Below are 21,965 nucleotides of genomic sequence, written 5' to 3'. Positions count from 1 at the left end.
GCTTTATTATCATGTAGAGTCACCAGTTAATACTAACCAGCACCACGGAAAACATTTCACATTCTACAATCTACAGATGGAGATGGATGGATAATCATGCATGCACGCGCTACAACTTCACTCTGGCTATCATGTTGTTTTTGTTGGCTCAATTGTAGGTTAGGTAATAACATGACACTATGCTATGGACCGCTTTTATCACTGTAATATGCTTTTGGTTGAAAAAAATGTACTGATGATGATGATGAGGATGATAAGGATGATGGTAGTGGAGATGATAATGATGATGGTAGTGGAGATGATAATGATGATGGTAGTGGAGATGATAATGATGATGGTAGTGGAGATGATAATGATGATGGTAGTGGAGATGATAATGATGATGGTAGTGGAGATGATAATGATGATGGTAGTGGAGATGATAATGATGATGGTAGTGGAGATGATAATGATGATGGTAGTGGAGATGATAATGATGATGGTAGTGGAGATGATAATGATGATGGTAGTGGAGATGATAATGATGATGGTAGTGGAGATGATAATGATGATGGTAGTGGAGATGATAATGATGATGGTAGTGGAGATGATAATGATGATGGTAGTGGAGATGATAATGATGATGGTAGTGGAGATGATAATGATGATGGTAGTGGAGATGATAATGATGATGGTATGGAGATGATAATGATGATGAGATGATAATGAGGATGGTAGTGGAGATGATAATGAGGATGGTAGTGGAGATGATAATGATGATGGTAGTGGAGATGATAATGATGATGGTAGTGGAGATGATAATGATGATGGTAGTGGAGATGATAATGATGATGGTAGTGGTGGTGATGTTGAAAAATTGTGAGGATGAGGATATAATAATAATAATAATCATAATAATCATCATCATCATAATCAACATAATTATAATAATAATAAAACTCATACAATCTCACACAAATATGATGATGGTCCTTTATTTTGCGTAAAAACATAAATATTGTTAGCTTCTTGCCATAAATCAGACTATTTACACATTCATCTTAAACAACAAGCTACTTTTCTTTGAATAATTGTTGAATTGACCTTAATAATTCACAAATTTCTTCAGACGAATTCTTAGACGAGTTATTTATATACAGCAACAATGTGCGATTCAATTGATATTATTATGAATGCATAAAGTTGCCAATGTTGTTGTAATTGTTAATGTTGTTCTTCTTCTGATTTTAAAAGTTATTTTAAATGAAAATATGCAGTGGGTCAAAATGAACACCCATTGGGCTACTTAACCAACTCATTATACAAAACGATTGCTCAAACTTAGTTTTAAACCAGCCTCGCCTCTCCACTAACAACCATTAGTGTCTGCATTATGTTTGCACTGCCTCGACTAACTTAAATGATGGTCTGGGTAAATATTGAAATTCCCCTCGATTGGTGGCTATACTCTGTTAAAGCGGCGGGTGACCAGGCTCTCCCTATTGATCAGGCCCGCTATCTTAATCCTATGCATTTCCCTGTAAATAGCTTTCTGTATGAGAAAGGGCATGCCTGGGTCCCCCTCCCTTCTCGTTCCCTCCACTCCACACACACACACGCAAACTGTAAAGAGCCAAATGACAGCCTAATGCAGGAAGGGTTTTGTAGCCTTAACTCTTGTTCAGCTACTCCCGTTATTGCATCCCATTCAGGGTCATTTAAGGCAGGTACATGTCATGTAAGACGGCCCCCTCACTTTGTAGGCCGCTTTAAGGTAATGGCTGTAGGCATCAACTCCACTAGGTCATCTTGTCACAGACAGAGGACGAAGAAGAAGTGAAAATAAGAATTCAAATGAAAGATGATCCGCAGTTTTTTGTTCTGTGCCTTGGTGTCATCAGAAGTTTAATTTAGATTAAATTGAAACAATCAAAGCTTTCATTTCGCCTAAATAACATGTCTAATTGGCATAATTGTATCAGAGAAAGATCTTGTTGATTGGTGATATTAGACAAAAAGCATGTTTGGTTTCTTATAAGGCCCAGCCCAGGCAGCGTTCCATGGGGATAGTCCCTAAAATCCATTCACCCCACAAGTTTGATGGGAGCAACAGCAGGAAAATAGAAATGGTAAGATTCTAGACCTGTTTATGCCGTTTAGGTCCATTCTGTAACGAGGCAGTAGCAAAACGAGAGTGACCATCATTTGCCAATGTCTTCAAAAAAAAATCGTGTCCCTCTTAGCAGAATTAAAGTTTATTAGCCTATTTATGCTAGTATGGTTTAAGGTTTAGGTCGACCTGAAGGTAGGCTACCGACCATTATTTAAATGAGTAACCATGACAACTGAGTCCTGATTGGCCACCCAGGCACAGGAATTAAAAGAGAGCGTCACCCAATCTGAATACGGACGTGCCTCGCGCCAGCACAGCCGGGCACAGTGATGCGAAACGTGTCCACGTGAGGTGAGCGAAGGCGAAGAAGTGGAACCTAAAAACAAAAGATGACAGAATAATAAAAGAAAGGGATATTTACAACAACAACAAAATAATAACTTTGCTACAGCCCCATGCAACGTATTCTCTACAGCGTGGAAGAACAGGCTTTTCAGGTGACCATTTTTACGCAGCCCCTCAATGAAGAGGAATAGGTGCTTTTTAAATTCACCTTTCTATCTTCTGGATTCTGGATTGTGACAAGTGCCAGGACAGGACAGGGCCGTCCAGAACCAGTAGTACCGAAAAGGAACTTCGGGAGTGTTCACCTATAGCCTGCCTTTAAACGGTAGGGGATAGGGTCTTCTCACCGCCCACCCACCTGACGGAACATTCGCGTCTGCTTTGTCCCAAACCCCGGAGCCAAGACGTTGCTGCGCAGAGAGCCGTGTGGCCCCAGACCCAGCACCGGAGCCCGCGTGGGAAGGTCGGTCCTCGGTGTCCTCCAGACAGGCGGGATGATGGTCCACTGCGCCGGGTGCGACAGGCCCATCCTGGACCGGTTCCTGCTTAACGTGTTGGACCAAGCCTGGCACGCCAAATGCGTCCAGTGCTGCGAGTGCAACTGTAATCTGACAGAGAAGTGCTTCTCCCGGGATGGGAAGCTCTATTGTAAAATGGACTTTTTCAGGTAAGGATTCAGATTGGGGATTCAGGCGTAAAAGCGGGGCTTGCCAAAAACTCAGTAAGGAGAATTATAATCATCCTGCTTCTGAAGATTGTCATTCTGGATTATGTTTTCTTGTTTTTTGTTCGTCAGTGGATTTGTTTAAAATCAAATGCTGAAATGGGATTTCATGTCACAATGCTAAAAATAGCTCTCGTTTTAAGCGTCCCTCACATAATTAACCAGATATTATTATGCAGGGCTACACATTGTTTTGTGGAAATGTATATGGTTTACCAAGGCCTATTTCACAGGATATATTTATATTAAGTTACTTGAAATGTTTAAGAATGTCACTTCAAAATAATACTATTTATAGTCAATAGAAGTAATATTGCAGTCATGGCACATTGGCATCTTGGCATTTAGTGTCACATTGGTTTTGCAACAAAAATCATATAATTATTAGGCCAATAAATTCATCATAGTTATAGGTTCACTTTGAGTACCACAATAATATTTAGCATTTTGAAAGAACCATATAATAATTGCCTAATATGGCCACTCTTTGTCCGCATGACGTGTGTGTTCTTAAAGAAACAAAGTGTGTTTTCTGACAATACGAAGCATTAACTTAGTTAATAATTGTTATTATGACACAAATAATATCACTTGTATTTATAAATTCATATTATGGGAATATTCTGAATATTATGTGGGCTTGAATATTCAATATATTTAAATCTATTTATAAATCAGCTACATTTTCCTCAAACTCGTACTCTCTGCTTCCACTTTTGTTTGTTCCAATATATTTTAAAACCTCCTCATTAGGCCTACACCATCAGCTCAGTTCTTCAAAGAGTTCCATGTAATTCAGTGATAAGTATAGGACCTTGTTTGTAGCATCATAGCAATTATTTGTGTCAGCTTTTTCCCGTCTCCCCAAACAAATTGTTTAATGACATGTAAGGCCCAGTGTTTAAGCCTTTGTGACGGCATTGTTGCCCCCAAACGACCTTGACCATCATATTAGCCAGCTCCCATCAAGCAGTGGATTTAAATGGCCCAACCATTAGCCAGGAGAAACAGTAATCACCCTAACGTGGCCATTTGTTGTGTAAGTAGAGCGGTGGCCTGCACTCGCCGCACCGGAGGAGGCTGGCCCGGGCGGTGCGTGTAAAAGGCTACAGTGGAGCGATACTATTGCAAATGGATCGAGAGAGATTCCGTAGACTACATTAGTGTTCAAATAAAGGGGGCTTGTCTGAACCGCTCGTTCAGTCGTGCCCTCGTGCAACCGCTTCCCCAAATCCAAAACAACAGCCCCCCCACTCACACCCTCAATCACACATTATCTCCAATACTCGTATTATAATTGAAATATTTTCAATTTCTGCATGTATTTTCGTCCTGGAGGAGACTCCATATTGATGAGAGAGAGATGACCAAATCAGCATGAGGCGCATGACGAGGTTTCTGGCTCGTGATGAGTTGGATTAGACCTATTTATTTCACATCCGAGAGAGAAACACAAAATAATTCTCCATCACTTTATGTAGGCCCGCATTAGCATACCTTTTCTTCCAATGCAACACAGGCATTTTCAACCATTTACCTTCTCGAGTTATCCCTGGAAATGTTGAGACGTTGAATTATGCTATTGTATTCGTCTGTCTATCTAAATAATACAAGTCTATCCACCAAGGTTTTTGCATGTGAAGAGGGTGAATGTGGATTAACAGAGATTTTCACGGTAAAAACGTCCTATTCGGTTTAATCCTCGGATATCTCCGTGGTCACATTGTGCTGACTGTCACTAATGCGTTAACGTGGGTTTATTAATATAACAGCTCCATAAAAAAATGTAAAAATTCATGTTTTTCTATTCAATGTTGAAAATCTGTCTAGCGCACATTGTAGGCTATTTCGTATCAAGTAGGATGTTAGATTTGAACGAAAATTTGTTCGAAATAGGCTACCCTTTCTTCAATTATGGCAAAGATGTAATAGCCTGCTATAAAACAAATATATGAAGTATGTTATTTATGATTTATTAAGGTGATGTTATTGTTACTACTATTGTTATTATTAGGCATATTATTATTATTAAAGGCTATCTGTTGTCATTGTTGAAACAGGCCTTTTATCTTGTTATGTAAAACCTCTTTACGAGAGATTTAGTTACATTTCGTGGTTGCAATTATAAATTCAGGCTATTCACAAAAACATCTGCATTGCCCAGAGTTGCATAATTCACTATAGGCCTATAATTGTCCTTTCTTTATTAAGACTCACGCTGGTTGAACGCCGCCTACTTTATTTCCAGTTAAAACTGTACAATTTCCCGCTCAAATTCAGGATGTTGTTAACTATTTTAGTCTCAGAGTGATTTTACATCAACATGCTTGTTGTCTCTGTCCTCTCGCTTTCTTTTCAGGAGGTTTGGGACGAAGTGCGCAGGATGCCTCCAAGGCATCTCTCCCAGTGATCTGGTGCGCAAGGCGCGTAGCAAGGTGTTCCATCTCAACTGCTTCACGTGCATGGTGTGCAACAAGCAGCTGTCCACGGGCGAGGAACTCTATGTTATCGACGAAAATAAATTTGTTTGTAAAGAAGACTACCTGAGCTCAGGGGCGATCAAGGAAGTCAACTTGAATTCAGGTAATTATTGTTAAAGGCCCAGTGCAGTCAAAAACGTAATTTCCTGTGTTCCACACTATACAGTTGGAATACTATGAACTTGTGAAAAAGATTATAATGCCCATTTAGTGGAAGAGCTGTTTGAAAATACATTTCAGCCTGTTTTGGTGGGATGGAGTTTTGGACTGCCTGGTGACATCACCAGGTGGTAAATGAGTTAATAGACCAATAAGAAAGAGAGTTCTAAACCTCTCTGCCAATAACAGCTATTTCAATCGTCTCCTCCCCACTCAGACCACTCTCAGACATTCCTAACAAAATTCCTGCTTGAGAAGAATAGCTAAGAAGCTATTTTTGTTTCTTTTTTTACCATTTTATTTGACAATAATCACAGTACTTGTTACCCAGAGATGATTTGATTTTGAGATAAAAACGGCTGCATTTGACATTTAAGGGTTTCAAAAGTGAGTCTTCTTATATTACTACATGGATACAAACATATCAGTGTTCTGTTGGTCTTGGAAAATGTCTATAGGCCCACTGATGTCTGAAAATAAGGGACCGTTTTTCTTTGTTGATTTACTGATTGTTTCAACGTGGGATCTCACGTTACCATACACTGGTACACATCCAACCAAACCCAAACCATAGACTGCTTATGGTGGGAAATGAAACGACTTGTTGATGATATGAAACGCCACTACTGCTTGGATGTATTTGTTGGCATCCTGAAATGGGATAGCCTATATCACATATTTACAAATCCCACTGCAAACTAAAATGTATGAATTCGAAAATTTAAAAAAAGAAAAGTATCCAGAGGCATAACCTATATAGCCACCGGCCGCGGTAGCCAGGTTGAGTCTACACCCTACCGTCAGGAAATTCAGAACCATGGACAGGGTGGGTGTCTGAGCGTTAGCTCTGGCTCTGCGTGATTCGGGGTAGGCTGTCGCCTGCGTCCAATCTCACCGCTGTTGAAGTAGTCTTATATATGGATACATATTTTTTATTCTATTCTGTTTGATTCTATTCTCTACTTTCATATTTTAGCTGCAGTGTCGTATAGCACCCTAACGTCACATTGTCAAACATGTGTAGGCCTATATGGAGAATTCGTCTGCAAATTACTTCTCCTCTAATTATCTCAAAACAAATATCTCTAAAATGTAATTATTTAAAGACGTTGATATTGATAAGAGATTACGCCGATATGTTGGGTGTTTGGAACCCAAATTGATAGGCCTCAACAACAACAACTGTCGGAAAATCGTATTGTGTTCGAGGAGTTGTCAGGCTCCCATCACTGGCACTCGATTTTGTCTTTAGATCAACAAGGTGACGGATAACATGTGTATCATCGAAAGACGTGACACTGATTTTAACCCCTCGTTGCGTGTCTGTTGCTTCAAATATGAACAACATATGACGACTGACATTCTTGCTGGCTCAATGGGCCGCATATAGAGCATGTGTAGCCTAGTGTTTGATGATGTTCCCCAACAAAGCATCTCCGCGTCGCTGAATGCATCTGACCATATAGCTAAGGCTTATCAATGCTATAATTTCCTGTTTGATACATTTCTCAAACAGCCATCCCCTCGGACAATGACATGCTGTTATCGCGCGACGCAGCGGGTCCTTGGGGATCCGCTGTATAGGCAGCCTAGCTCCATTTTTTTTTGTTTCACGTTACATGCATAATTTCTATTTCCATACGTCGATCCGCTTCAGGTCACACGCGGGCACGGTTGAGTTAAGTTGGTTACACCTGTTTTATTTGTGACTAGATTTAAACGGGTAAATCCAGACATTTAGACTGTTTCATATGGACTTGGTAAAGTGTATTTTTTCATGTAAAAGGCACTCAAAGGGCTTCCATAGGCTATTTGTATTTTGTGAGGCGTCATTGTTCCATGTATTCTGGTTTATTTCTGATTAGACAGACTACATAATTAATCTAGCAGCACACAGAAGGCCTCGTGATATCTCCGATTGAGACCTTTCCATTCTCTCTCGTTCCCCAGTGTCATCATGCACAGACAGAAGTTTATCGCCGGACCTCCAGGACCCGATGCAGGACGACACAAAAGAGACGGACAATTCCACATGCTCAGATAAGGACACGAACAATAACGAGAATGAGGAGCAGAGTTCGGGTACGAAGCGGCGAGGCCCGCGGACCACCATCAAAGCCAAGCAGCTGGAAACGCTGAAGGCTGCCTTCGTGGCCACGCCGAAACCCACCCGACACATCCGAGAACAGTTGGCCCAGGAGACGGGACTCAACATGCGGGTTATACAGGTAGAATGGTATTATATACTTCACTTGAGACGATACATGTTTGGTTAATAAAGAGGCTGGTTTTTATTTGGCCAAGTTATAATTTCTACTCCCATATGTTGTAGAATACAATCGAATAGAATGGATGCTCTGGGTGGATCTGTTGATTTCCCAGGTCCAGTGGAAAACACCTTGTGTTTTTTTCAATTTGTGTTTGATGAGCACCGCTAGGTTTTGATAGACTACTGGTGTTGTAAGCAACGTGGGCCTGTCTGCTGTCTTCGACATTCTTGATGAATTAGAATAGATTGGATTTTAATTTTCCCTGAAATTAGAGCGAGATTTAATTGAAGACATAATTGACAAAGTGAGAGTGAGAAGAAGAAATGTCACAACAGGTTACTATGAGGTTATTATCTAGTCCAGATCCCCATAACTATGTGTAAAATGAAATAGGCCTACAACTGACCTACCTTTCTATGGAGGGAAAACGCATTTGGAATAAAATATGAGAAAAATACCTTTTAATGAAAACGTTGAAAACAAGACACATTCAAATGAAATGCTGATTGACAAATCCATAGGATCGTCATAAGATCAACTCCAGAGTTATTGAACATCCCTCCCCGGGAAATAGTAATGGGGTCTAGAAACCACAATATTCATTCGAGATGTTTATAGCTTTTGTGATATTTTTGTAATATTTAGCTACACTATCATGCGATAAAATAACATCATTGAGATTGCTATTTCTTTAAAATACGTTTTTAGTAATCACACATTGGCAATTGGCTAGGCTATTTATCTTCTATTGTATATTGACTCCTGTTTGATAGTTTTGGTTCTTTAAAACAACACAGCAATTACGATTGGATTAATATGAATGAAAGATGGAAGACGTTTGTTTTTTAATAATATGACAGGAATATTCTATTTTCTGTTGATTTCTTATTTATTCTTAAAGAAAGTATAATAACTAGATAGCATGCACTGTCAAACGTGGGAAAAGAGGCTTTGTATAAAAGACATAGGCAATCCAATATGTACATATTTAAATATGTATCTGTAGCCATAGGCATTTAAATGTTGGAAATATCATGCACTGTTAATGGTTTTAACAGCCAATAATTTAACAACAGTGTCATTACAAAAAAAGCCCACAGCACTGCACAGAAATATTGTGAACAGGTGATGCAGGAAGGTGTTATAGAGGTATAGTAAAACAGTTCATTAACATCCCAACCAAGACAATGGAGACGTTTTAGGGAGCAGTAGTTCAGTTCAGTCAAGGAAGTGAAAATACTCCTTTATTTTCAATAAGGATTTTTCACTTCCTGAATTGACTGAAATGAAAACTGAATTGACCTCTGTTAGGGAGAGCTGATGTGAGATCATGATCACTGTGAGTGAGAGGGACATAACATTACTGTTTACGTCCTGGAAGTGGAAATGTGGAACTTATCATCTCTGCTGCCCAACACACTCAGGTCTCCAGGATTTTAGTCTTAACCTCTATAATTCTCTGCTCTTTGTGACACACATACGCACACACATGAACAAACTCATGCACAGACACACTCTCAAGCACGCACGCACACACGCACGCACGGTCACACACTCACACACACTCTCTCTCTCTCTCTCTCTCTCTCTCTCTCTCTCTGTCAGTGTCTGGGTTCAGACTGTGTTAGGGTGATTAGCACCGTCTCTGCCAGCTGAGATGTGGCTTTTTGTGCGCTTACAGTAATTATCACTGATTTCCCAGATTTACATATCGTACACCTCCCTCGCTCCTCTCTGTCCTCACTCATTTACTGCCAGACAGTCTCCTCTCTTCTCCTCTCCTCTTAGACCAGGCCATGCGTAGTGTAGTGTAGCACCTTCCCACTTTCATGTCTCCACAACACTGAATCCATCCCATTCATCTCTGATTAGCAACAACATAATGCACTGTGATATATAAAACCAAGATGGTGGCCAGTTTCATGGCCATCATCTCCCCCCTCGTTTGCTGTGTAGTAACTGCCGATGCACCCTGATCAGGGAGCCCTCTGGTGTGTGTGTGTGTGTTTGTGTTTGTGTTTGTGTGTGTGTGTGTGTGTGTGTGTGTGTGTGTGTGTGTGTGTGTGTGTGTGTGTGTGTGTGTGTGTGTGTGTGTGTGTGTGTGTGTGTGTGTGTGTGTGTGTGTGTGTGTGTGTGTGTGTGTGTGTGTGTGTGTGTGTGTGTGTGTGTGTGTGTGTGTGGTAATCCCTAAGAAATGCTCTCTCAAGGGGAGTGAAATCATTTCCATAAAAATGTACCCTACAGTTAGACAATTGTTCTCTGTAGGCAGGTGTCGTCTTTGCTGGGAAAAACATGGAGAGGAATGCCTAAGTGGTTTTAGGTGTTTTTGTGTGTGTTTTATTTGTTAATCTCCAACACAGTGGGATTGTGCCTTTGGTGTAGCCTAGCTGGTGTTAACATGCATTATTATTCCGTGCCGATGCAGTGGCACAACAAGAAATGGGTCATGTTTTTAGAATGCGAAGCTCCATATGTTGGACATTTTTACATTTTTCTATTCTCCATTGTTCCTGTACAAATACTTTATTTGACTCCATTCATGACTGTTTTCATTCCTCTGCTTCCTAAGTTGTATTGGGTTGAGGCCTGCTGAGTTGTGTTGTAATAAGGCCTGCTGAGTTGTGTTGGGTTGAGGCCTGCTGAGTTGTGTTGTTGTAATAAGGCCTGCTGAGTTGTGTTGTTGAAATAAGGCCTGCTGAGTTGTGTTGTTGTAATAAGGCCTTCTGAGTTGTGTTGTTGTAATAAGGCCTGCTGAGTTGTGTTTTAATAAGGCCTGCTGAGTTGTGTTGGGTTGAGGCCTGCTGAGTTGTGTTGTATTGAGGCCTGCTGAGTTGTGTTGTTGTAATAAGGCCTGCTGAGTTGTGTTGTAATAAGGCCTGCTGAGTTGTGTTTTAATAAGGCCTGCTGAGTTGTGTTGTTGTAATAAGGCCTGCTGAGTTGTGTTTTAATAAGGCCTGCTGAGTTGTTGTATTTAGGCCTGCTGAGTTGTGTTATTGTAATAAGGCCTGCTGAGTTGTGTTGTTGTAATAAGGCCTGCTGAGTTGTGTTGTAATAAGGCCTGCTGAGTTGTGTTGTTGTATTGAGGCCTGCTGAGTTGTGTTGTTGTAATGAGTCCTGCTGAGTTGTTGTAATATGGCCTGCTGAGTTGTGTTGTATTGAGGCCTGCTGAGTTGTGTTGTTGTATTGAGGCCTGCTGAGCTGTGTTGTTGTATTGAAGCCGGTGGAGTTGTGCTGTTGTATTGAGGCCTGCTCAGTTGTGTTGTTGTATTGAAGCCGGTAGAGTTGTGCTGTTGTATTGAGGCCTGCTCAGTTGTGTTGTTGTATTGAAGCCGGTAGAGTTGTGCTGTTGTATTGAGGCCTGCTCAGTTGTGTTGTTGTATTTAAGCCGGTAGAGTTGTGTTGTTGTACTGAGGCCTGCTGAGTTGTGTTGTTGTATTGAAGCCGGTGGAGTTGTGTTGTTGCATTGAGGCCTGCTGAGTTGTGTTGTTGTACTGAGCCCTGCTGAGTTGTGTTGTTGTATTGAGGCCTGCTGAGTTGTGTTGTTGTATTAAGGCCTGCTAAGTTGTGTTGTTGTATTTTGGCCTGCTGAGTTGTGTTGTTGCATTGAAGCCGGTGGAGTTGTGTTGTTGCATTGAGGCCTGCTGAGTTGTGTTGTTGTATTGAGGCCTGCTAAGTTGTGTTGTTGTATTTTGGCCGGCTGAGTTGTGTTATTGTATTGAAGCCGGTGGAGTTGTGTTGTTGCATTGAGGCCTGCTGAGTTGTGTTGTTGTATTGAGGCCTGCTCAGTTGTGTTGTTGTATTTAAGCCGGTAGAGTTGTGTTGTTGTACTGAGGCCTGCTGAGTTGTGTTGTTGTATTGAAGCCGGTGGAGATGTGTTGTTGCATTGAGGCCTGCTGAGTTGTGTTGTTGTACTGAGCCCTGCTGAGTTGTGTTGTTGTATTGAGGCCTGCTTAGTTGTGTTGTATTTAGGCCTGCTAAGTTGTGTTGTTGTATTTTGGCCTGCTGAGTTGTGTTGTTGCATTGAGGCCTGCTGAGTTGTGTTGTTGTATTGAAGCCGGTGGAGTTGTGTTGTTGTATTGAGGCCTGCTGAGTTGTGTTGTTGTATTGAGGCCTGCTGAGTTGTATTGAGGCCTGCTGAGTTGTGTTGTTGCATTGAGGCCTGCTGAGTTGTGTTGTTGTATTGAGGCCTGCTGAGTTGTATTGAGGCCTGCTGAGTTGTGTTGTTGTATTGAGGCCTGCTGAGTTGTATTGAGGCCTGCTGAGTTGTGTTGTTGCATTGAGGTCTGCTGAGTTGTGGTGTTGCATTGAGGTCTGCTGAGTTGTGTTGTTGTATTGAGGCCTGCTGAGTTGTGTTGTTGCATTGAGGTCTGCTGAGTTGTGGTGTTGCATTGAGGTCTGCTGAGTTGTGCTGTTGTATTGAGGACTGCTGAGTTGTATTTAGGCCTGCTGAGTTGTGTTGTTGCATTGAGGTCTGCTGAGTTGTGGTGTTGCATTTTTTTAAAAATTGTACCTTTATTTAACCAGGCAAGTCAGTTAAGAACATATTCTTATTTTCAATAACGGCCTGGGAACAGTGGGTTAACTGCCTGTTCAGGGGCAGAACGACAGATTTGTACCTTGTCAGCTCGGGGGTTTGAACTCGCAACCTTCCGGTTACTAGTCCAACGCTCTAACCACTGGGCTACGCTGCATTGAGGTCTGCAAATTTGTGCTGTTGTATTGAGGACTGCTGAGTTGTATTTAGGCCTGCTAAATTGTGTTGTTGTATTGAAGCTGGTGGAGTTGTGTTGTTGTATTGAGGCCTTCTGAGTTGTGTTGTTGTATTGATGCCTGCTGAATTGTGTTGTATTGAGGCCTGCCAAGTTGTGTTGTTGTATTGAAGCCGGTGGAGATGTTGTTGCATTGAGGCCTGCTGAGTTGTGATGTTGTACTGAGGCCTGCTGAGTTGTGTTGTTGTATTGAAGTCTGCTGAGTTGTGTTGTTGCATTGAGGCCTGCTGAGTTGTGTTGTATTGAGGCCTGCTGAGTTGTGTTGTTGCAATGAGGCCTGCTGAGTTGTGTTGTATTTAGGCCTGCTAAGTTGTGTTGTTGTATTTAGGCCTGCTAAATTGTGTCGTTGTATTGAAGCCGGTGGAGTTGTGTTGTTGTATTGAGGCCTGCTGAGTTGTGTTGTTGTATTGAGGCCTGCTGAGTTGTGTTGTTGTATTGAAGCCTGCTGAGTTGTGTTTTATTTAGTCCTGCTAAGTTGTGTTGTTGTATTGAAGCCGGTGGAGTTGTGTTGTTGTATTGAGGCCTGCTGAGTTGTGTTGTTGTACTGGGGCCTGCTGAGTTGTGTTGTTGTATTGAAGCCGGTGGAGTTGTGTTGTTGTATTGAGGTCTGCTGAGTTGTGTTGTTGCATTGAGGCCTGCTGAGTTGTGTTGTATTTAGGCCTGCTGAGTTGTGTTGTTGTATTGAAGCCGGTGGAGTTGTGTTGTTGTATTGAGGCCTGCTGAGTTGTGTTGTTGTATTGAGGCCCGCAGAGTTGTGTTGTTGTATTGAGGCCTGCTGAGTTGTGTTGTATTTAGTCCTGCTAAGTTGTGTTGTTGTATTGAAGCCGGTGGAGTTGTGTTGTTGTATTGAGGCCTGCTGAGTTGTGTTGTTGTACTGGGGCCTGCTGAGTTGTGTTGTTGTATTGAAGCCGGTGGAGTTGTGTTGTTGTATTGAGGCCTGCTGAGTTGTGTTGTTGTATTGAGGCCTGCTGAGTTGTGTTGTATTTAGGCCTGCTGAGTTGTGTTGTTGTATTGAAGCCGGTGGAGTTGTGTTGTTGTATTGAGGTCTGCTGAGTTGTGTTGTTGCATTGAGGCCTGCTGAGTTGTGTTGTATTTAGGCCTGCTGAGTTGTGTTGTTGTATTGAAGCCGGTGGAGTTGTGTTGTATTAAGGCCTGCTGAGTTGTGTTGTTTGATTGAGGACTGCTGTGTTGTGTTTCATTGAGGCCTGCTGAGTTGTGTTTTTGTATTGAGGCCTGCTGAATTGTGTTGTATTGAGGCCCAGTGAGTTGTGTTGTTGTACAGTGACCTGCTGAGGCACATGGAGAGAACCTATAGAAAATAGCGTGTGTGTTGTGTTTCATTGTGTTATTGACTGATTCATTGATTTTATTGGATGATTAAAAAATATACTGACCGCCATATCACTGATTACTAAACAGCTCCAGTGTGATTTCTGGGTGTTGTGGCTGTGTGGCTGTGGCTCTTTAACACCTGCATCCTTGTTGGAACTGAACCTACACTCTGCTTCTCACTCACATCCATATTCCCTAACGAGGAGAGGCTGAACATTTTTCTTTTAGGCACTTTTTAAAATGGTATTTATTTATTTCACCTTATTTAATCAGGTAGGCCAGTTGAGAACAAGTTCTCATTTACAACTGCGACCTGGCCAAGAAAAAGCAAAGCAGTGCGACAAAAACAACAACACAGAGTTACACCTGAGATAAACAAACATACAGTCAATAACACAATAGAAAAATCAGTATACAGTGTGTGCAGATGAAGTAAGGAGGTAAGTCAATAAATGAGCCATAGTGGCGAAGTAATTACAATTCAGCAATTAACACTGGAGTGATAGATGTGCAGATGAGGAGGTGCAAGAGGAAATACTGGTGTGCAAAAGAGCAGAAAAACAAAAACAAATATGGGGATGAGATAGGTAGTTGGTTGTTTGGTTGGATGGGCTATTTACAGATGGGCTGTGTACAGCTGCAGCGATCGGTAAGCTGCTCTGACAGCTGATGCTTAAAGTTAGTGAGGGAGATATAAGTCTCCAACTTCAGTGATTTTTGCAATTCGTTCCAGTCATTGGCATCGGAGAACTGGAAGTGAAGGCGACCAAAGCAGGTGTTGGATTTGGGGATGACCAGTAAAATATACCTGCTGGAGCGCATGCTACAGGTGGGTGTTGCTCTGGTGACCAGTGAGCTGAGATAAGGCGGAGCTTCACCTAGCAAAGACTTATAGATGACCTGGAGCCAGTGGGTTTGGCGACGAGTATGAAGCGAGGAGCAGCCAACGAGAGCTTACAGGTCGCAGTGATGGGTAGTATATGCGGCTTTGGTGACAAAACGGATGGCACTGTGATAGACTGCATCTGATTTGCTGAGTAGAGTGTTTGAGGCTATTTTGTAAATGACATCGCTGAAGTCATGGATCGGTAGGAAAGTCAGTTTTACGAGGGTATGTTTGGCAGCATGAGTGAAGGATGCTTTGTTGCGAAATAGGAAGCCGATTCTAGATTTAATTTTTGATTGGAGATGCTTAATATGACTCTGTAAGGAGAGTTTACAGTCTAACCAGACACCTAGGTATTTATAGTTGTCCACATATTCTAAGTCAGAACCGTCCAAAGTAGTGATGCTAGACGGGTGGGTGCGGGCAGCGATGGGTTAAAGAGCATGCATTTCATTTTACTAGCATTTAAGAGCAGTTGGAGGCCACGGAAGGAGTGTTGGAGAAGACACATTTTCATCTTGTGTCTGGGTTGGACAGTGTCCATGTTTGTTAGTTTACCTCCACCGCCTCCATCCCACTTTGTCCCGATTCCTCCCATTTCTCCAGTAATCTAACTTATATCTAAGTGGAGCCCTTTACTTCTATAGGTGATGTGCCTGAGAAAAGCTATTTTCTGGATTTGAATCTATTTGCTGTGTTGACACTGGTCTCAAGACAGCAAACAAAACAAAAAACGATCATTGCAGAATGTACATAAAATGAGCAATGCTACAGAACTAGAATTCCTGTGTGAGAATAGCAAGCATAGTTAAATAGCACTCCAAGTCTGTGGAAGGGACCATGTACAAATGGACAAAATAACAAACGTCTGAAATTAAGGTGGATTTAATTTGATGGTGATTTTATTTGATGATGATAGGAGTGGGCCTTGTCATTTTAACTTCCTTGTCATTTTAACTACCTTGTATGTAGTTTTTAATTCTCTGCAAAGTATGTTGTAACGCTAATGTGAAAGGGATTATGAATACATCTGGTGAAGTAATGGACTAGAAATAAAGTTAGATTTGATTCAACTTTGATTACGACATTCTGTGTGCTTGACACGCTTGTCTAAAATGCAGTATAAATCAAGTTTGTTCATTCCGTGAAAATGATCTAAACTCAAAGAAAAATAGTTTAACTTAATTTGATCTGATAACAATCTTTGATCTTTTTCTTGGTCCTAGTTGTGTAACTCTTTCCTCTCCGTCCTCATAGTTGTGATGTCATTTGATAACTCACTGTCTCTTCCTCTTCGTCCTCATAGTTGTGCTGTCATTTGATAACTCACTGTCTCTTCCTCTCCATCCTCATAGTTGTGCTGTCATTTCATAACTCACTGTCTCTTCCTCTCAGTCCTCATAGTTGTGCTGTCATTTGATAACTCACTGTCTCTTCCTCTTCGTCCTCATAGTTGTGCTATCATTTGATAACTCACTGTCTCTTCCTCTTCGTCCTCATAGTTGTGATGTAATTTGATAACTCACTGTCTCTTCCTCTCAGTCCTCATAGTTGTGATGTCATTTGATAACTCACTGTCTCTTCCTCTCCGTCCTCATAGTTGTGATGTAATTTGATAACTCACTGTCTCTTCCTCTCAGTCCTCATAGTTGTGATGTCATTTGATAACTCACTACCTCTTCCACTCCATACTCTAGGTGTGATGTCATTTGATAACTCACTACCTCTTCCACACCATGCTCTAGGTGTGATGTCATTTTATAACTCACTACCTCTTCCACTCCATACTCTAGGTGTGATATCATTTGATAACTCACTACCTCTTCCACTCCATACTCTAGGTGTGATGTCATTTTATAACTCACTACCTCTTCCACTCCATGCTCTAGGTGTGATGTCATTTTATAACTCACTACCTCTTCCACTCCATGCTCTAGGTGTGATGTCATTTTATAACTCACTACCTCTTCCACTCCATACTCTAGGTGTGATGTCATTTGATAACTCACGACCTCTTCCACTCCATATTCTAGGTGTGATGTCATTTTATAACTCACTACCTCTTCCACTCCATACTCTAGGTGTGATGTCATTTGATAACTCACAACCTCTTCCACTCCATATTCTAGGTGTGATGTCATTTTATAATTCACTACCTCTTCCACTCCATACTCTAGGTGTGATGTCATTTTATAACTCACTACCTCTTCCACTCCATATTCTAGGTGTGATGTCATTTTATAACTCACTACCTCATCCACTCCATATTCTAGGTGTGATGTAATTTTATAACTCACTACCTCTTCCACTCCATACTCTAGGTGTGATGTCATTTGATAACTCACGACCTCTTCCACTCCATATTCTAGGTGTGATGTCATTTGATAACTCACTACCTCATCCACTCCATACTCTAGGTGTGGTTCCAGAACCGTCGGTCTAAGGAGCGGAGAATGAAGCAGCTGAGTGCTCTGGGGGCCCGGCGGCACGCCTTCTTCAGAGGGCCCAGGAGGATGAGGTCCATGGGGGGACGACTGGAGGACCCAGACATACTGGGGCCTGGGGCCTACGGATACTACACAGGTAAAATACACTCCCTGTTTGAGTGGTAAAAACACTCACTGTTCATTGTATTACATCAGATATTACGATTTTGTCGGTTTGGTATGCGCGTTGAGTAAGAATGGTACCACCTGTTCGAAGACAATGCTCATTGTTAGCTTACAAGTGATCCTTGGTGAAGATTTTAGTGATACACAACACACATTACCCCCAACATGGTTTTCGTCAGGAATGCCATTGCCCACCTCTGTGCTGTCCAGCTCTGGCTAAACTGTGGGGTGACAAGTGTGTTGAATGCTCATCAAGTGACCTGCTGGAACAATGTAGAGGATTCTGAAATCTAGAAGTGAAAAGGAATGTTAAAATTAAGGCATAACACTGTGATAGTCTCAGAGGTCCGTTAAAAGCGCAGAGAGCATCATGAAGAACAAGGAACACACCAGGCAGATCCGAGATACTGTTGTGAAGAAGTTTAAAGCCGGATTTGGATACAAAAAGATTTCCCAAGCTTTAAACATCCCAAGGAGCACCGTGCAAGCGATAATATTGAAATGGAAGGAGTATCAGACCACTGCAAATCTACCAAGACCTGGCCGTCCCTCTAAACTTTCAGCTCATACAAGGAGAAGACTGATCAGAGATGCAGCCAAGAGGCCCATGATCACTCTGGATGAACTGCAGAGAACTACAGCTGAGGTGGGAGACTCTGTCCATAGGACAACAATCAGTCGTATATTGCACAAATCTGGCCTTTATGGAAGAGTGGCAAGAAGAAAGCCATTTCTTAAAGATATCCATAAAAAGTGTCGTTTAAAGTTTGCCACAAGTCACCTGGGAGACACACCAAACATGTGGTGCTCTGGTCAGATGAAACCAAAATTGAACTTTTTGGCAACAATGCAAAACGTTATGTTTGGCGTAAAAGCAACACAGCTCATCACCCTGAACCCTACCATCCCCACTGTCAAACATGGTGGCCGCAGCATCATGGTTTGGGCCTGCTTTTCTTCAGCGGGGACAGGGAAGATGGTTAAAATTGATGGGAAGATGGATGGAGCCAAATACAGGACCATTCTGGAAGAAAACCTGATGGAGTCTGCAAAAGACCTGAGACTGGGACGGAGATTTGTCTTCCAACAAGACAATGATCCAAAACATAAAGCAAAATCTACAATGGAATGGTTCAAAAATAAACATATCCAGGTGTTAGAATGGCCAAGTCAAAGTCCAGACCTGAATCCAATCGAGAAACTGTGGAAAGAACTGAAAACTACTGTTCACAAATGCTCTCCATCCAACCTCACTGAGCTCGAGCTGTTTTGCAAGGAGGAATGGGAAAAAATTTCAGTCTCTTGATGTGCAAAACTGATAGAGACATACCCCAAGCGACTTACAGCTGTAAACGCAGCAAAAGGTGGCGCTACAAAGTATTAACTTAAGGGGGCTGAATAATTTTGCACGCCCAATTTTTCAGTTTTTGATTTGTTAAAAAAGTTTGAAATATCCAATAAATGTCGTTCCACTTCATGATTGTGTCCCACTTGTTGTTGATTCTTCACAAAAAAATACAGTTTTATATCTTTATGTTTGAAGCCTGAAATGTGGCAAAAGGTCGCAAAGTTCAAGGGGGGCGAATACTTTTGCAAGGCACTGTATATAGAGTATATATATAGTATATCTAAATATCTATATATATTGTATATAATAATAATAATTTGGGGGAAACCCGCACTCCCCCTGCCGACCTCTCACGCCCCCACAGTTGGGGAACCACTGCTAAACTGGAACAGAGCAGCGTCCGTCCACTGTAATTACAAGGGAACCTTGAAGGATGGAACATGAAGGGAGGGAAGGGAGATGGGAGGAAGGGAAGGAGACAAAACCTTTATCCCCCTCTCCTAGCTCCCTCCATTCTCAGCATTCCGCTTTTCACGCCCTTTTGTGCCTTGGTGGAGCAGTGGCATCTGTATTAGCAGCACTACTCCCTCCATCCCCCCGGTCTTCTACTGCTGCTGCGTGTGTGTGTGTGTGTGTGGGTGCGTGCGTGCGTGCGTGCGTCCGTGTGTGTGTGTGTGTGCGTGCGTCCGTATGTGTGTGTGTGTGTTATTCTAACACCTCTCTCTCTCTCTCTGCCCCTCCCCCTTTCTTCCCACGGCTGCTCCAGGTTCAGGTTGATTCTCAAGGTCTGACGTAGCTAGCAGGGTTCTGTTTGTGGGACTCAATAATTAGCTTGTTTATTCAGTTTGGAGCAGAAAAACAGGGTCATCATTGCATTGCTAGTGGATTTATTCTTCCCCTCATTATCACAGTTTGTAACATAAGGTGTGTTGCTGATGTCATAATGTAAAGGAGAAACATTTCTCTGTCTTGTTAGAAACAAAGCATAATGAAATGCTGACTACATTTAACTGATCTTGACATAACGTGTGTGTGTGTGCTAGATTGATGATTTAAGTTGGATTAGGTAGTAAAATCAACATCATATACTATACAGTACATTAAACAAGATGTTCATATATTTGATGTGTTTTGGTTAATTATTTGAGCTCCTTCCCTCTGTAATACTGACATAAAGAATACCCACTAAAATATAAGGAGTATGGTGCCTAACTGAAATGTAGAGCGTGTGATTTTAATTTCCTATTTAATGTTTAGTCGCTTTGAATAATAAAGTAAGAAAAATTCTAAAGTCAACTCACAAAAGGATGAGTGGAAGCACTCAAAATCTTGGAAATATAGGAGATAAAAATACATTTTTTAAAGTGTGTTTTCACTTTAACAGAAAGAGTGAACCAAACCATTCCCTAACCCATTTCGTCCCTTCACCTAGTACCGGGGTGAATTTAAGAAGTTTAGACATGTTTTGCACTTTTTCTTTTCAGCTATACCAGTCCCTTCCCCTCCTTGTTATAATGTAACTTAAGCTACTAAATAATGCAATTATTTACAAAATCTTGAATCTTGATGTAGGTCCATTTTTAGAAGGCTGTTAGATTCAATGTCAGTGATTTTGAATGTTGCTATATCAACTAATTCATCTGTGTGCTGCACAATTAATTTCCTCATTAGATGATTTGTTTTCTAATCAAATCGTCTCTCCCCTTACAGAGTACCAGGGCGACTACTACGGAGGGGGCAACTATGAATTCTTCCCCCACGGCCCTCCCTCCTCTCAGGCTCAGTCTCCAGCAGAATCCCCCTACATCCATGGAGGGGCCATGGAGGGCTCTGTGTCAGCCCACCACCCCTCTGACGACCAGAGGTTCACGGACATGATCTCCCACGCAGATACCCCCAGCCCAGAGCCCGGCCTGCCCAGCTCCCTGCATCCTGTCCCTGGTGAGGCATACGGAGGGGGGCCCAGCCCACCATTCTCCCTGGCTAGTAACTCCAGCTACAGCGCCCCCATGTCCCACCCTGGACAGGAGATGGGAGAGACCACCGTCTGGTAGACTAGAGCCTGGGTCTGGGAAAGGGATGAGGGTTTCGTTGGGGGGAGGGTGAACTTCCCATTTTCGATTCAATCTACACGGGAGATGAATTTGAAGACATTATGAATAAGTAGTTATGAATTAAAAATGCATTTATGTATTTGTTAATGGGGATTTTTCTATTCACGGATTCACGTATTTTTGAATTGACTTGCTGAATTGATGGAGTTGAAATGGAGTTGTTCCCCCTGACTCTTATCCTTCACGTGAAGGACTGAGGATGGAAGATGGGGTGGCTTTGCTGGACATATCTGAACTTTGTTGTACTATTCGCTGCCCTATTCGGACCCGTTAGTAGAAATACACTCCCACCCACCTCTGTGAAAAATGAACTGGGATTGGAGAAAGAAAGACAGCGGTTCCTCTTGCCCCAGTATCACCCCCCCACTAAGGACACGTGATATTACAGAGAGATAAAGAAAGAATACAAGCCAAAAGGAACGCTTTATGTATTTTATTTTTTGGTTTCAAAACTGTCTTGGTTTTTTATTCTAGCCTACTGTTTCTTAAAGGCACAGTGTTGTAGGTCTAACTGGTCAGTTCCTCTTCTGCATAACAGATGTTTTACTGGTACATCAGTCTCCTATTGTAATATTGCTTCCAATACAATGCTCAAATACAGACAAATACACTTGTTCAGTGTTTTAACTGTTTCTAAGCACAACCACCTTTGATTTTAGCTTCAACACCAACGAGATAAACCCTTCAGGGGCTGTAGTGCAGAGCAGATATCTGCTTGATGACAGAGATGACAATAGTCAGTTTAGTGTGAAGGCAGGAGAGTCATTTGCGGTAGTCAGATAAACATGTTAGATACCAAAGACATTCTCATTGACAACACTCATGTGATCCCTT

General features: G+C 41.9%; 1 protein-coding gene across 1 annotated transcript; it reads left to right on the top strand.

The window, feature by feature from the left end:
• Positions 1–2,447: 2,447 nt before the first annotated feature.
• Positions 2,448–21,716, top strand: LOC124000732 (LIM/homeobox protein Lhx5-like). The gene is made up of 5 exons (XM_046307313.1): positions 2,448–3,104; positions 5,521–5,744; positions 7,751–8,028; positions 17,475–17,640; positions 20,728–21,716. Exons 1-5 carry the CDS (start codon positions 2,932–2,934, stop codon positions 21,069–21,071), a joined length of 1,185 nt encoding a protein of 394 aa, XP_046163269.1. The 5' UTR covers positions 2,448–2,931; the 3' UTR covers positions 21,072–21,716.
• Positions 21,717–21,965: the final 249 nt, after the last annotated feature.

Source organism: Oncorhynchus gorbuscha, linkage group LG16, assembly GCF_021184085.1.
Source record: "Oncorhynchus gorbuscha isolate QuinsamMale2020 ecotype Even-year linkage group LG16, OgorEven_v1.0, whole genome shotgun sequence".
NCBI lineage: Eukaryota > Metazoa > Chordata > Actinopteri > Salmoniformes > Salmonidae > Oncorhynchus > Oncorhynchus gorbuscha.
This window is presented reverse-complemented; position numbering and strand designations above follow the sequence as displayed.